Raw genomic sequence first — 17,802 nt, 5'->3', positions numbered from 1 at the left:
ATGAGGAAAAGTTGACAAAAATCATAACCATTATCAAAATGTTTGTATTCAATAAACAAATGATGCAATTTACGTATGTGTATCTATGTAAATGCGTTTGAATATTTACATAGTGAAGGGTATGCGTGTGTGCATTATATATATATATATATATATATATATATATATATATATATATATATATATATATATATATATATATATATATATATAAACTAAGAGTTTCATTTACAATAAACGTGTAAGCAAATCAAAAACAAAACAGCTTCTTTTAATAACAGCAACATTTATTACAATGTTTAAAATCTCTTGCTATTAATATGTTAGAGGTACGCTTCAAGAAATGGGACACCAAATAAAAGACATGCTTTTAGAGTGTTCGTTCGCGGGTGGAAAATGTTACCCCGAGTAAGTTGTGTTTTTTCTAACTAAGTTTCTGTTGGTTTCCTTTAAAGCAATAGCTTTTCTGATTATATTGTGCTTACTGGTTTAACAAACCACAGTGATTATTGTACTAATTTGTGTGTAAAGTTTTCTTTTATTTACTCGTGAATTCCTGCATTATCTAACTTTAATTTAATGTTTAAAGGCTTAACATAGTTTCTTAAACTTACTAAAAAAATGTAGATACATAATCACATTTTAATGGATAAATATAATGTTTCATTGACTCTTTAGAAAAATACTTCATTCAATCTATATAAAAATGTTTCATTTAATGTGCCTTTAATCTCCCAGAAATTTTACCCACTTTTACTCAAACAATTATGGAAACTGCTACACACTGCAGCACGAAAAATTTATTTCGCGTACAAGCGGCCCCTCTGGCGGTATGTAGGCCCTACATTTTACTAGACTCAGTGAGTTAGTTTAATATCGTAATTCATTTGTTTGTGAGTGGCTTCATACATATTTTTCCTGAATAACATAGTTATGCTAGATGTGACGTCAAGTAAAAGATAGCAGAAACATAGCATAGCGTAGTAAGGTAGACCAATAGAAAAACAGGAGATGACCGGTCACGTGAGACGGTCAGATGACCAGTGAGCCGTGGGACAGCAGTCAGAGATAGGTTGCGGTAGAGAACGATCAGAGATATGTAGAGTTAGGTAGCAGTTAGACAGAGGGAGCGCTAGGGGAAAGACGTAGAAGTTGAAATTAAATGTAGTGTTATAAGTTACATGGAAGTGTAGTTGTAGTTAGTGTTAGTAGACAGATCTTGGGACATAGTTCGGGTAGGAGTAGGAGATTGATTTGTGTTGAATAAAGAAATATTATAGAATATATTGAATTGGACTTGTGTTAGATTTTACTAAACTGTACCAGCCGTACATAAAAAATGCGATCCCCGTGGAGATTATATATACATAGGATATAAACTTCCTACACCCTCACACTAGATTTGCGATATACGTCATATGTATATGTATATATATATATATATATATATATATATATATATATATATATATATATATATAATGTTAAAAATACACGCTTCTCTACAGAGAAAAGTAGGGCATTTAATAAAAAAACAAAGAATAATAAAAAATAAATCAATTAACTGGTGTCTATAATTAGATGTAATCTGTATTTAAATTTAAAAAGCAATTATTAGAAAAGTATTTCTCATTTTTGTAAAGGCTTAGAACTAGTCTTACACCTAGAAACGGAAGAGTACGTGCCTTACTTTACCACCAACAACGGAATCAGGGTGGTGGTCCACGAACCAAACTCACTGCCATTTCCAGATGAAAATGGACTCAGTGTGATGCCTGGCACTAACACATTTATTGGCATCAAACAGGTAACTCGTAATTAGTATGGATTGTATGTCGTATGTCCAGTGAAAATTATATAACCTATTAAAACACATTGCAATATGTGGAACATTTCATTAAACAAAATTGTTCCTATTAAAAAAAAACAAATAAATTAGCGGCCGTAACTTTAAATTATTATTTAATTAATATGAAGCATGGATTATGTTAAACTGCACTGTATGCTTTCATCGTATTAAATTCACAGTGTTTTGTAGGTGATTATTATTGCTTTCAGATTGAATAATTTATGGAATTCCATTGATTATATAATGGGGTTGGAATGATTATTGTATGAAAAGGGATCGAATAATCTATGGGTTGGGATAGATTGTGGTATTGAAAGTAATATAGTAGTCTATGGGATTTGAGTATTTCATAAGAATTGTTCGATTAGACGATTTACATTTATGTACTCATTATAGAAATATCGTGTCGTTTCTCTTATGTTTCTATTAGAGGTAGATTTATTTTCTATTGAGTGATTAGGTTAATGTAACACGGCTACCTACCAAATACGACAACTGCTCTAATGACGACTACAACCAGATTTACAACTTTGCTTACACGTTATACGTAAGTTGTACTTGATATCGCATATTTGATCATGGAATTTATGCTCTTTAGAAACGGAAAGAAACATAAATGTATTGCTTGTAATTAATATAAAAATGTATTTTTGTGGACATGAACTTGTCTAGACTTGTCAGAGTATCTGTGAGTATAACCGTATCCGCGATGAGTGCAACTGTTCCAGTAATGCAAACAGAGAAATTCAGAACGTTTTGAAGACGGATAACGATACACATTGCAGAAACAACAGTAAGTGCTGGGTATTTACATAGTCAAAAGAAACTGATAGACTTCTAAAGAAAAAGCTTCTTACCATTAGGAGTCATCACATGGGGGGCGGGGATCCGACTTTTGTGGACGCGTGTGAACTGAGGGGGGGGGGTGGGGTCCGTGTCATTTTGGACGTCCACATGTTACATTTATTAACATCATACTTGTCACAGGGTTTTTGTGTGACTGGGTTCACGATATAAACTTGCCACAGGCCTTTCTCCTACCTTTATCTATCACATACGAAATCACAAGACAAGCCTTCTTATACGTTTTATATATATTTATTTTGTCCTCACATAGACGGTGTGTTCAGCCAAGCTACGCCATGTTCTTGCCTTCTTCTCTCCACTTCCTCTCACGCATGCGCACAGCTACTGTCTCTCTCTGATGCAATCTCACCCACACACTCCCAAGATACGATCCAACAATGTTTCACTGTTATAATACTTATATTTTTCTTTTAAAAAGAAAAAAAAAAGATGCACAAGAAATATAGGTTATACATTAAATCGTCAGTTATCGTGTTGAATATCCCCTAGCATATGTATACACATTATTCAAACACACATACACTCACAGACACACACAGACATATATATATATATATATATATATATATATATATATATATATATATATATATATATATATATATATATATATATGTATAAAGAGAGAGAAAGTGAAAGATAGAGACTAAGCATTTAATGACCTATAGTTCAATTAAAATGCCTGCTCACATGAACTATGCATAATACTTTTATAACTTATTTTCTTTTCACACATTTTCAGAAACAGATTGCGTAAGAACAAAACATTTTGAACGAGATACGTCACAATGCGATTGTAAAAACCCTTGCAAGTAGGTGCAAATTAATGTAACAATGTACGATATGTTGGTCAGTGTCGTCGCTAGGTCGGGTGTCACCCGGTTCGGTAACTCATGGTGTCATTCCCCCCTCCCCCCAATCACGCCTTTCCACCAAAGGAAAATGTATATATATATATATATATATATATATATATATATATATATATAAATATATATATATATATATATATATATATATATATATATATATATATATATATATATATATATATATATATATATGATAGCTTTGAAGGGTACACAGATAATAGTAAGAGGTTTATCTGTAGTTGATTATTAATATAGCTGGATGAAGCACTATGTTCTCTTCAGTTAGCAGGTTTATGTCATGGTGTCATGCCCCCTCCCCCGCCCTTGTCTCGATCGTAAGTTTGTACCAAAAATACTCTTATTAACCATTCATTGAACTGGCAAAAAGCATATTCCTTTTATATATGTTTCACATTTTTTTTGTGTACCCCCCCCCCCCCCTAAATGGTGTCATCCGATGCGGTCCGCGCTTCGGCCTAGCGACGCCTCTGATGTTGGTAAAACAATTTTGTTCAGGAGCTTAAATTCAAGTATTTAGTACTGAAACATACACACACATACACACACACACATAGATAAATAAGTAAATAAATAAATTACATTTATATATTATATATTATATGTACGATATATATATATATATATATATATATATATATATATATATATATATATATATATATATGTATATATATATATATATATATATATATATATATATATATATATATATATATATATATATATATATATATACGCCAATATGTCACCTAATAGAGAGACGCTGTATCAAGAAGTTATCTCATCAACCAAATGGCCAACAGCAGAATATGCAGTAAGTTGTAATTGTAAGGCATAGCTTGATATTTTTTTAGATTCTCTCCATCCTGATATTCGTTGCAAATTTTCAACGCTTGAGTCAGGTACCCATCAGAGCTGAGTGGTCTCATTTACTTCCTACATAATCGAACCCCTGATTCCAACTCGAGTCTTGTGAGCTAACAGTATTAAATTAAGCTTGATAACTTAATTACTGTGCAAGTGTTTATTGTGTATTTATTATTATTATTTTACTTACTATCAGAGTGTAGAGAAAGTAATGTTATATTCCAAAAACATTAAATGAAATTTGGACAGTTTTCACCGCTGTACATTTCTCTACCGAGTATAAAGGATGTATTGTAATCCTTAAAAAATATAAATATTGATTTAGACACATTTTTTTTTTATGTACAACCTTTCGGTGTCGGGAAAATCTTACTTTTTGAAACCTTGCCCGTGTCTATAGACACGGTAACTTGAGTAACGTTACAGTTATATTTACTAAATTTAATATATAATTATTAAATAAAATTTTTAGCTTTCGATCAACTTTTCAGCGATGTTCAGTAAATGTAAATGGTAATGTCTCTACATACGGATTTTTAAAAGCCGATTATTGTTAGGCAGACGGCACCTAATATGAGCTATACACCGAAAAAAACTTTTTCCAAACCCCCCCCCCCCCCCCCCCCCACCTTGATATTTTATGAGATCGTAGAAAAACGCCTTTGGATTTCTGAAAAAAAACTCGCCATATCTGTGAAAAATTTGTAAAGTTGTCAAAACTGACTTGTCGTATTTCTCTTTATAATCTTTGTAATTTATGTAAAAAAAACAGAGGGTAATTTAAACACAGATATTAGGATACTTAAACTCTGTTAATCTGGTTAATTTTTTGCATGCACCTCGGTAAATGGCTAGGTGGTATGGAAAAGCTGTCGGTCAGATTCTTAGCCCTCGATGAGGGCTAAAAATGACCGCGAGTGAAAATCTTCTTATATGAGTATAGGGGACTTATTTAAATCGGGGAAACAATTATAAATGTAGATTTACAAAAATGGTGGCGTTCTACGCATAATCGAACGTGATTTACTTTAACATCTATTGGATACCTTTACTAATATTTAGGAAGATAATCAAGCTGTTCATTATAGTTATTTAAATAGTATTGTATAATTTATGTTATCATTTTTGTGCATTTTTACAGAAAAGCTTATTATTAAAACGTTTTTATGATTTTTTTTAGTACTTTGCATGTTTTTATTTACAATAGAGTTACTTGACTAAAAACCATTGCGCACCTATTGAAGGTGTTGACGCTCTATTGCCGTGATGACGCGTGTGGATAAGACTGCCTACTAATTTGTTCAAAATTTTAATTATTTCATAAACAATTAATTAGGCGACCAATTAAGTCAAATTGAATGTCACGATGCATTGTCTTCATGTCTTGACCTACGTACCAACTACGAACCGTATCTGTCAGTTGGAAGTGCCTGCAATTTCACTCGGCCGTTTCGATCTAGACAGACTGACGAATGACGAATGACGAATGACGAATGACGAATGACGACTGACGACTGACGAGGAAGTGAGTTAAATAAAAGCTTGTAAAAAGCCTATGTGTGCACTTCTCTCCCTCTGTTACAAAATATAAGGTGCTTAAATAGATGTGATGATAGTGTAATTGATACTATGCGTGTGGTACGGATTCGAGACACACATAGTCACCTTTTTTTTTTTTTTTCAAAAGTTTGCCATCCTCCGATGTGTTATATATTCTCCATTTTATTTGATTGCAATGTTATATTCTCTATTTAGTTGTTTGTCATCTAAGCTTACTGCAATATTTCAGACTGTATTCTCTATTCCGATATGCCATGTGAAAAACTTAACTTGTGGATTTGCCGGTGAAAAATTAATGTAAGTGTCAGTTATCACCATCAATTATCGACAATGTGTTAATAGTTTAGCTTCAATCTGAAGTAACATAATGTAGCGGAGAATGTGTTAAACACATTTTTTTTTAAAACCTGAAAGAAACTTATCTTTAATGCAGCATATAATATGTATATATATATATATATATATATATATATATATATATATGGTTCCATGACAAATGATCTCAGGACAAATGATCTCAGACAAAATATCTCAGACAAAATATATCACGGACAAATGATCTCAGGACAAATGATCTCAGGACAAATGATCTCAAGCACAATTCATCTCACGGACAAAAGATACCAGGACAAAATATATCAGGACAAATGATACCATGGACAAATGATCTCAGACAAAATATCTCAGACAAAATATCTCACAGCAAAATTTTAATAGTGTGTACGATGAATTTTGTTGACTTGAACTGTTTGTTTTATTAACTGTCAATATGGTTTTCTTTACTTTTTTACGCATCATAATTGTGAATAAAGTGAATTTGTTAAAATTAACAAAGCATCAAAAAATGTATTAAACTTAATCTTTCTAATAGCATTTGACTTGAAAAAGTTATAATTAAAACAAGCTTACCCCTGAAAGGTGTAATGAATGATAATGTATAAAAAAAAAAGTAACGGTAGCTATACAACATTTATGTTCAAAACACGCGAAATATTTTTCAAAAATGTGAATGGGTCTTTAGGTTCGTAACGTTAAACTATTGTTTTTATTGCATCATCAACACAAACGAAACGCTTACGTTTCTATACCGGCAGGTACGTTGTTATGATCACACCTCTCCAATACTATGTGATCATGTATTGTGTGAACTCTTGCTCGACATGTTCTAACTTCACATTTCCAAATCTCTCCAAGTATGACTTTAATAAACATTAATTCACCAGAAACTAATGTCCTAAAACCTTTCTGCTAGGCAACGAATTAGGCCATAGCTTAGTAATCACCACTAATACTGCTTTGTTTGATGCACCCTACGACAAACTTAGCTCCGCGATGACCGCTGTTTGTTTAAATAAGCATTTGTCACCTGATCACTTAACTGTGATCAACGCATAACAATGGACTTAAGATGTTAGTTGTATTGTTCATGGAGGGTGGATGTCTTTCCCTTAAGGCATGTCTCTGCCATCAAAGCGAGCGGCCACCTTGATACGAAGGTGTGTCTTTTTGTCATTTCATTCCCTAAGATCTAGTTTCGTCCACCTGACATGGTAGGATTGTCTCATATTTGCCAAGCTCACCTACGTTGTCTATCGAGTAATTTCTTTAATCTTCACATACTATATTAGTAATCCTAATTTTAAATGATTAGTGCAATATGGCAAATTTATGCTGCAAACATTTCTTAAAATTATATAGGCCTATAAACAATATTAAATGTGGTAAACAATACCATATGACAGTCAATAAAAACATGTTCAGATCAACTAAAATCATCCAATACACTATTAAAATTTTGCTGTAAGATATTTTGTCTGAGATATTTTGTCTGAGATCAATTGTCCGTGGTATCATTTGTCCTGATATATTTTGTCCTGGTATCTTTTGTCCGTGAGATCATTTGTCCTTGAGATCATTTGTCCTGGGATCATTTGTCTTGAGATCATTTGTCCGTGAGATATTTTGTCTGAGATATTTTGTCTGAGATCATTTGTCCTGAGATCATTTGTCCTGTCACCATATATATATATATATATATATATATATATATATATATATATATGTGTGTGTATATTTCAATGCAGCCAAGAGTTTGTAAAGCTGAATATTTTTTATCAAGACTTGAACCATCAGGTGATCGTGGAGAAAGCGGACTATGAGGTACACACATATCAATTATATTTTAGCAATGACTTTTTTTATGTGCTGAATGAAATCTAGATTAAGAAAAATATTTTTATAAGGATCATTTTTTGCTCACAGTGTTACCTATATTTCTAAAATTAAATATCCATGAAAACACGTATATTGTGTTAACGGTTAATATAATTAAAAGTAAGTTCAAAATAACTGTTCATAAATAGATACTTATTCTATATCTTCTATGACTAAATAATAAAGCGTTCGTAATTAGTCCATGTAGTTTAAGTTATATACGGATAAACCCAGGGGCGGAACTACAGTGCCGCCAGACCCCGCAATGCGGGGGGGGGGGGGGGGGGGCACGCCATCTAGGGGCCCAGAGCCGACAATATTAAATTTTTTATTGTTAAAAAAAATATTTTTTTTTGCATTCTTGACTTGACGACAAAAGCTTTTGTAAATATTAAACAGATCTACTACATTAACATTAGGGATGTTACACAGTACCTAACACTTGATGTTGCGTAAAAAAATATATATGCCTAAGCTGTAGTGTGAAATATAGGCAATTTTTTATTTGCACCCCCCCCCCCCCCCCTCAAACTTTCGATTTCAATCCCCTTCAACCTTTCAGTAATGTTTATGAAAACAATTCTGTCTCTGTCGAATAGTCGAATAGTGAGAGGCGGTCACATACGAATCATTCGGCGGGCGCCATGGCGCCCGCGGGCACGGGGTTGGGAACCCCTGCACTAGAGGGTAGGCAAACATAATAAATAAAATAGTTCTAAAAAGAAAGAAAAAAAATCTAAATCACTAAATCAGCATTTTTAGTAAAATACTAGGTAGGACTAAATAATAATACATTCATGGACAGTGATTAAGTTTAGGACACAGACATATCAAAGGATAATGGCATCTTATTTTGATGAACATAATTGTCAGCCATTAGAAGAAGGACAAACACCTAATCATGCACTTCATTTAGCTAGACTTCTGCTAGACACTGGGCTTGCTGGAGAATGGGATATAGAGTTCAATAGGTTTTTTGGAAGTGATGGAAGAGCGCCACCAGCTTCCAAGGAATTTGTTGATAAACTTCCCACCCATTCAGTCACACCAACTGTAGCAGCACAAGGAATAAAGTGTCCTGTCTGTTTGATGGAATTTGATGAAGATGATGAAACTAAAATTCTCCCATGTAACCATCAATTTCACTGTGCCTGTATATTGCCGTGGCTAGGAAAAGTGAATTCTTGCCCCATGTGTCGTCAGGAATATCCAACAGATGACCCACAGTATGAAGAATATAAAAAAACATAAGGCCCGACAAAACAGAGACAATTTGAATTAAGCAATCTACATGACTCGATGTTTGGATAGAAATTTTCAGTGTGCATGTAATTTTATGCAACACTTGTAATTTTAAAACGTGGAAGACCCAGTGGCTGAACAGATTGAAATTTTCATGTGTAACAATTCACGTTTCTCAGTAAGGGGGCTAATAATATTCAAACACTGTTAGATAAGCTGAACCAATAGCATTTGCTTTTTATCACTTGACAGATCGCAATGGTCGCAGGTGGGTTTGTAGTCAAATTAAACCAAATTTTAACCCACTTCTGATATTGAAAGACATTAAACTTACAATCTTGTTAGATAGTCCAGAATTAAACTACCTAGTCAAAATCATGACTTGGACGAACCATGATCTTATGACTTGATGTCAGTTTTGCAAGAAAATGATTAGGCTTTAGATCATGTTATTCATGTATGGTGTTTTAACTTATTAAAAAATGCAAAGAAAAAAAACAAAAAAAAAATCTAAAAACAAAACCCAAATTCCACCACCCCCCGTCCCCGTCCCCCCATACCACCACGCACGCCGAGAAAAAAAAAAATCCCTTGAATCATCATTTAATTACACATTTGCATTTTCAGTTTCAAGTTGGTTTTTAATTTTTATTTTTTCTTTATATTTAGACGTTTTGTATTAGATCTATGTATAAGTAAACCATCTTAAATGAATGAAAGCAGGCTACAAGTAAGAAAGAAATATTACTATTGTAAATCTGTATCAGTCCTCACAAGCCGATGATGTAAACTGTAATACTAAAGCGAACACACAACTGACGCTATAAATTACGTGTCTGAGGCGAAAAAAAAAGAAAGAAAAAAAAATATATAAAAACAAAAATTCAAAACAGACTAATGCACTCGCACACATGACATGTAATTTGTTTAAATTGAAAAAAAAAGATTTTTTTTTTCAAAACCCGATCAAGCCAGAAATGAGTATCCAATGTTTGCATTATGTGTTTATATATATATATATATATATATATATATATATATATATATATATATATATATATATATATATATATATATATAGCGGGGGGGGGCCTAGAAAAAAAAATTTCCGGGGTGGCCCTTTTTTTCTAGTTCCGCCACTGGATAAACCTCTGTGTTTACGAAAACAAATGTCGCAACACTATGTTTGGAGAGCTAAAAATGAATGTTATTTTATCAACAGATTACCAGTTATTTTTTGACATAGTGTTTGAAGTGCTACGGCAAAAAATGAATGTTATTTTATCCACAGATGTTCCAGTTATTTTCTGACATAGTTTTTAAAGTGCTACGGCAAAAATGAATGTTATTTTATTCACAGATTTACCAGTTGTTTTCTGACATAGGAGGCACTCTTGGTTTGTGGATCGGCATTTCTGTGCTCGGCATCTTTGAAGTCGTTCATTTGATCATCCGTGTAGCTGTGTTTCTGATTACAGGCCGATGTGCTCAAACAAAACCTAAATAGTGCGTTATACCCTCAACTTGTACAGTGTTGTGAGAAAATATTGTTTTACAAAGAGTTGTATTACAAATCTTGTCCAAACAGGATGATATTATATGATGTTGATTAATCAATTCAATATGTAATACTTTTTAAATGGATATTACGTTTTTTCATAATTGTTGACGAACTATAAGGTATTTCTCTAATTAACTATACGATATTGTTAATTAACAATCCACAAGCTCCGTGGGTAAAATAAAAACATGTAAATGTATTATTTTAAAATCATCGCACAAACATTTAAAATAATTCAACATCATAATACTCGTATTCCTTTTAATTAACTAAAAAAACTGTATGTATAGTTGGAGGATTTACAAAGCATTATCCATAACCAAGTCACAATCTTAAATGTCATAAAATTAGGTGTCTTGGCGTATTTGATGCGTACCTGATTCACCTTAAGGAAAGTAAGGTGGCTTGACATATTTGATGGGTACCTGACTCACCTTAAGGAAAGTCTCTTAACATATTGCTGACCACTTTATCCCTTCATTTGCAAATGTCAAAGAAACGTTCTTCACCTGTGCCATTGACCGTTAGATTACAAAAGGGTACTTAACTTATATTCATAAAACTTGTATGCAAGTATACGTGAGTATGTAATTAACTTAAATATGTGTGTAATAATATCTTAATAATCTAAATTTAAACACAAACAATTCTGTTTTATGTTATGTCTTAAGTAAGCTTTAAACAAAACTAAAACAATATTTAACAGACAATATTTACTTTTTAATAACAATTTGTCACTCTGAAAACACTTTATTGTACGTTTGAATTAGTTAAATTTAAATCAAATCATGTGTACACGTTGACGTATTGCAGGTATATACTAATACATGGTTGTTATGTAACCATGTACAGTGGGGAACTATGTGTTAAATGTTGCCAAAGGCCGAAAGTCATTCAAATAAAACTTTATTTATTGTATTGGTTTGAACTTGTGTTTAACTTCTTTATTCTGCCAAAATAATATGATTCAGGTTTTATCACGTGAAGCTTTAATTCCAGGTAGGGATGGGGTCGCTGTTGACGTGAAAACTTTTGACGAAGCTGTCTGGTACTTCTTTGTAACAGATTAAATACGAAGCACGTCTCTGTTTCATATCAATGACAACCACATATACTACACATGATCGCATGAGCCATAAATAAATACATGCACATAAATGTATGCCCAAACTAGAAGTAAATGGAAATCAACGATGTTTTGTAATGGTTTATAAATTTCGAGTCAAGTTAAAGAATTTAAAAACAATTGAATTGAAAAGTCTCATTCACTGTAAAAACAAATTTCAAAATAACAAATACAACTGAATTAATTTGTCTCAGTGATGTTAAAAACAAATTTTAATTAAAACTAAATTATCTCAGTCACATTGATAATAAATCAACAGGATACATTACCTATCACAAGCCCACGCCATTGGCAACACATGTTGGCATAGAGGTAGCTTGTCACACACACTGGTGTCATTACTATCCCATAGACCACAGTCATGTTGCCAAAACAACACCTGGGATTTGCCAATTTGAGGGATGGTCCTCGGTCAATTAATTGTTTTTTAATTGCTCATTAATGGGCAGTTGAGCGATGTTTATCCTTAACAGCTTTAAGGGCCTCAATATATCACATGGTTGGCTGGAGAGGTAGTCGTAGAGTGAGACTTGTGTGTAGACGAGTAAGTTGTCTTTAACTTAATATACATATATATATATATATATATATATATATATATATATATATATATATATATATATATATATATATATATATATATATATATATATATATATATATATATATATATATATATGATGCATATGCCTTGCATTTTGTCGAGTTGAGCTTTAAACAGCATCCTACTAATATTTTTCTAAATATGTGTACTAAAACGTTTGAAATATCTTCAATACCCGTTGTGTTAGTATAGTGTGTCAGTTTGTTGACATAGTCATCACTCTGTATCAGAATAAAGTGTATTGGAATTGGTAATTATGACACTAATTAAATACTGTTTGGTGGCAGATGTTTTAGTGTGTAGGTGTTTAGCATAATTAATCGAATAACACGAGACACTAAGTTTAAAACCTTCTCACGCAGATATGTTGTAAGGGAGATAATTCATGTCTCCCCACTTGATATCGTTATATGGACACACTATAAAGAACTGTTTTTAACATGCCCACAAGGGCCGCAACCAAAATAAGTGTAAACTATCTCCCTTGACTGGTAACTCATGGTATGTGTTACACTATTATTAAATTATTTTTTTTAACAAGTCAACTCAGTATAGTAGTAACCCGTGTAGGTTTAATCGCCCCTTGCAATATGTGATCCAGAGATTTCTATACAACCAACTCGTGACCTAGGTATCTGTAACATTATCTTGTTATGGGTTAACTGATCACATTTGGCTACATGCGTGGGTTGTAAAGTGCGAGTCCTAAAGGTACACACATTTTAACGTTGGAAGTGCGTGTGATCAGTTTTTTAGTGATACTTTAAATTAAGTATCACTCTATACTGTTTACCTGTTGATTTCGTTGACGAAAAATGCATTAGCTGCTAGATTCACATTTAAATGCCAGAATCACGCAGGATTCAGTTGCGGTATACAACCTTATCATCAGTAAGGACAATTACAATTACTAAATATTTAATTAATACTTACGGCGAGTATGTTATCATATTTAAACTATTTTTAATAAATGTGAATTACATAATGTATCAATATACATATATTTCCAAAATGGAATTAATATACTTTAAATGAAATAAAATGTGATGTGCTTTATTTTTAAAATACACTTTGTATTTATGTGAGATTAATAGTTATAATGTAGGATAGTTCCTGTGTTACTCACATACAGAGATACAGTTATTTGAGCAGCTGTGTCGTTGATAAGGAAGTCCCATTTTGTATGTGTCTTATTTTACGAAAGTATGGGACATGGGCAGAGGGTACCTCGTGATGCGTACCTTCCCCCCCCCCTTTTATCACTTAATTATGTTAACGTATTTCTCAGATAAAATTCTTCAATATCAAAAGCAACTTTGTCATAGACCTCCTTTAAACTGCAGTTACATTTAATTATTGATCGATCTGCTATAGGCAGGATTCTTGACTGCTGAATTTTTTTTTCTGTCATAGCATTTCTACAACTAAAACCGTGACAAAATTTAATATATAATGAAATATAAACAAAATAAATTTGATTGCTATAAGTGCATGCATAAAAATGTCTTTGAGTTTTTCTTTAAATGCGAAAAAATTCAAACTGGTGGAAGTTTTTTCGAATTTCCATGACAACCGAAATTGTTTCTAAACGTTTTTTGTTTACTGATTAGTACTAAAGTTTATGTGCTTGATGTGGTAAACGTTTTTTAAATGATTTAAATGTCTAATTGTAAAAAATATAGTAAAAAAAATCACTGAGTGAATCGTCCAAAATTGAGACAAACGTGTCTATACCGCTATCAGACATATTAGTTGTAAAGTGACGCAAGGTACTTAAGTTTGAACGTAGACTCTTAGACGGACAGTGGTATCAGGATAAATTATTATTGTTTTGTGAGAAATCGAAATTAGCGTAGGTTAAATAGATCTTATACCTATGAATGAAATTGCATTCACGTATTAAACTTGTCTCATGTTAACGGTATTTTAAAAACCAGTACCGCTTCTGTAAATCGGAGGTCACTTAAAAAAATTAAAGCAATACGAGTATAAAATGTTATAGTTATATATGAAATTTCGGGTACTAAAATGAAAAAGCATTCACTTTATCGCGTTTATAAGTCAATAGAGTGAAGTAGGCTAGAACATATCACACCTTTTCACAAACAGCTTGTAAACGTCAACATGAAACAGCGGGTGATTACTTAAAATCGTTCAACCAAATCACCGCGGTCGCCGTGATTAAAACTCTCTTGCCTTGTTAGATATGGTTCATTTGCTTCGTGCATTTCTTTTATGGTAGAATTTCATATCAGTATTGATCTACTAAGTTTACGACCCATTGTTATAAGTCTAGTTTAATCCCCCCCCCCTAGCCAATTGTGTGTGTATTTTCTTCTATATACTAAGCATAAACCCAATTTGTAAGCAACAGATCTATTTACCAGATGTTGTGTGAGGTTTGACATTTACTTCCAAGATAATATGTGACAAGTGACGGTGACATGACAAATGATCTCAGGACAAATGATCTCAGACAAAATATCTCACGGACAAATGATCTCAGGACAAATGATCTCAGGACAAATGATCTCAAGGACAAATGATCTCAAGGACAAAAGATACCAGGACAAAATATATTAGGACAAATGATACCATGGACAATTGATCTCAGACAAAATATCTCAGACAAAATATCGCACAACTTAATTTTAATAGTATACTAGACTACCCGTTATCTAGTTAGATAACTGTGAGTTTCGGGGGGGGGGGGGGGTCATCCATAAATGACATCACGTCTGCCAGCACTTATCATCCCAAAATAACCAGACCCCACATTCAAAAAGACGTTTTTTAAATTTTAAAACTCTACTAAACTCTACTTCACCTGCCCAGTGCCCCGCCAAGTCTCAGACATGTTTGTATTTAAAAAAAAAACGATTCCGGCCGAGTATGGCTCTGACCACACTATCCCTTCATATGCTGAGAACATAGAAACAGGTGAACTCTACTTCACCTGCCCTATGCCTCGCGAGGTCCTGACAGTCAACCTTATCATTCACATACAGGCCCAAAGAAAATATAATTGTTGTAAAATAAGACTTTTAACTATTACTATAGTCAATGTTCTAAACTTTTATAATAAATGTGGTTAATCTACCTATGAATATATCAATAAATTAATTAACGGCTTTAAATTAGTTAAAAATTAACAGTGTGTTCAAGAAAGAACAATATTTACCACCCAAAATCCTATTTTACAGCTCTACACATAACGCAGATTCTCCCCAATAATAAATAAATAAAAAACAACAAAATAATGAGTTATCAAACGTCACTATTCAGTCAAAATTAAGCCAATGTTCTAAAACTTTTTAAAAAATGTGGTTAATGTACCTATGAATAAATCAATAAATTAATTAACGTCTTTAAATAAATGTGTGATTAACAGTCTGTCTGCAATAAAAAATTGTTCTCTACCTACATACTATTTTACAGCCCCCCATATCGAGCAGTTTCCTTACAGTAAGAAATCAGACAAACAAATAAATATTCAAACATGTAAACAAAGTTGAGTTTTAGTAGTATATAGATTGGGTGATTTTAGTTTACTGAACATTATTTTTTATTGACCTTTGTGATCAGGTGAATAATGCTTATTTAAACAAACAGCGGTCATCGCAGAGCTAAGTTTGTCAAGCAGTATTAGTGGTGATTACTCAGCTATGGCCTCTTTTGTTACCCAGCAGAAAGGTTTTAGGACATAAGTTTCTGGTGAATTTATGTTTATAAAAGAAGTGGAGCAGCAGGCAAATATATTTGGAAAATGTGAAGTTGGAACATGTCGAGCAAGAGCTCACACAATAGATAATCACATATTATCGAATAGGTGTGATCATAACGATGTACCGTCGGCAAAGAAACGTAAACGTTATGTTTGTGTTGATGATGCAATAAAAACAATTTTAAGTTAGAAACCTGAAGACCCATTCACATTTTTGAAAGACATTTCGCGTGTTATGAACATTAATGCTGTATAGCTACCGTTACTTTGTTTTATACATTATCATTTATCATACCTTTTAGGCTAAGGGAGTAAGTTTGTTTTAATTTTTATTTTTTCAAATCAAATGCTGTTACAAAGAATAAGTTTAATAAATCTCTTGATGGTTTGTTATGTTTAACAAATTCATTTTATTCACAATTATTATGCGTAAAAAAGTAAACAAAACCATATTGACAGTCAATAAAAAAAAAGTTCAAATCAACTAAAATCATTCTACATACTATCAAAATTTTGTTGTGACATATTTAGTATGAGATATTTTGTCTGAGATCTTTTGTCCATGATATCATTTGTCCTGATATATTTTGTCCTGGTATCTTTTGCCCGTGAGATCATTTGTCCTTGAGATCATTTGTCCTGAGGTCATTTGTCCGTGAGATATTTTGTCTGAGATACTTTGTCTGAGATCATTTGTCATGGAACCCAAGTGACATATGCTGATCACTACTTTGTGACATGTGACATATGTTTACCAGATAATGTGTGACATTTGGCATCAGTTAACCATATATTGTGGGACATATGAAATCAGTGTAATATATATTGTATTGCATTTGACATCTGTTTACAAGCATATGTTTGATATATTACATATGTGCATCATAAGTTGTATTACATGTTGGGCATGTATCGTTTGAAATTTGACATCTGGCTACACGTATTTGTATGACACGTGGCATCTATTCAACATGTTTTGTTTTACATCTGTTTGACAAATACTGTTTGACATTTGACATCTGTTTAACAAATATTGTACATGTTTTTTTTTACATATATTGTGTGGCATATAACATATGTTTACTAAATTTGTGTTTCCTGTGTCATCTATTTCACATACGAGCTGTTGCATGTAGCTTAAGTTTACCAAATATCGTGTGATACGTGACCCCCTGCTAACAGACATTGTGTGATGTGTGATCCCCATCTATCAGACATTATGTGATGTATGACCCCCATCTAACAGACATTGTGTATCATGTGACCTCTTTCTAAAACACAGTGCTTAACATTTG

General features: G+C 32.6%; 2 protein-coding genes across 2 annotated transcripts; both read left to right on the top strand.

The window, feature by feature from the left end:
• Positions 1-335: 335 nt before the first annotated feature.
• Positions 336-11,977, top strand: LOC131947256 (FMRFamide-activated amiloride-sensitive sodium channel-like). The gene is made up of 10 exons (XM_059308402.1): positions 336-408; positions 739-830; positions 1,644-1,807; positions 2,310-2,396; positions 2,522-2,642; positions 3,459-3,528; positions 4,366-4,423; positions 6,266-6,333; positions 8,121-8,196; positions 10,853-11,977. The coding sequence occupies exons 1-10, from the start codon at positions 344-346 to the stop codon at positions 10,997-10,999; spliced, it is 948 nt and encodes a 315-aa protein (XP_059164385.1). The 5' UTR covers positions 336-343; the 3' UTR covers positions 11,000-11,977.
• On the top strand, positions 9,006-9,951 carry LOC131947257 (E3 ubiquitin-protein ligase RNF181-like). The gene has a single exon (XM_059308403.1). It carries the CDS (start codon positions 9,091-9,093, stop codon positions 9,499-9,501), a length of 411 nt encoding a protein of 136 aa, XP_059164386.1. The 5' UTR covers positions 9,006-9,090; the 3' UTR covers positions 9,502-9,951.
• Positions 11,978-17,802: the final 5,825 nt, after the last annotated feature.

Source organism: Physella acuta, unplaced genomic scaffold (genome assembly GCF_028476545.2).
Source record: "Physella acuta isolate Inbredline_101_S28 unplaced genomic scaffold, ASM2847654v3 ptg000590l, whole genome shotgun sequence".
In the NCBI taxonomy this organism is placed as follows: domain Eukaryota; kingdom Metazoa; phylum Mollusca; class Gastropoda; family Physidae; genus Physella; species Physella acuta.
The sequence above is the reverse complement of the archived record's forward strand: the minus strand, read 5'-3'. Positions and strand labels throughout refer to the sequence as shown.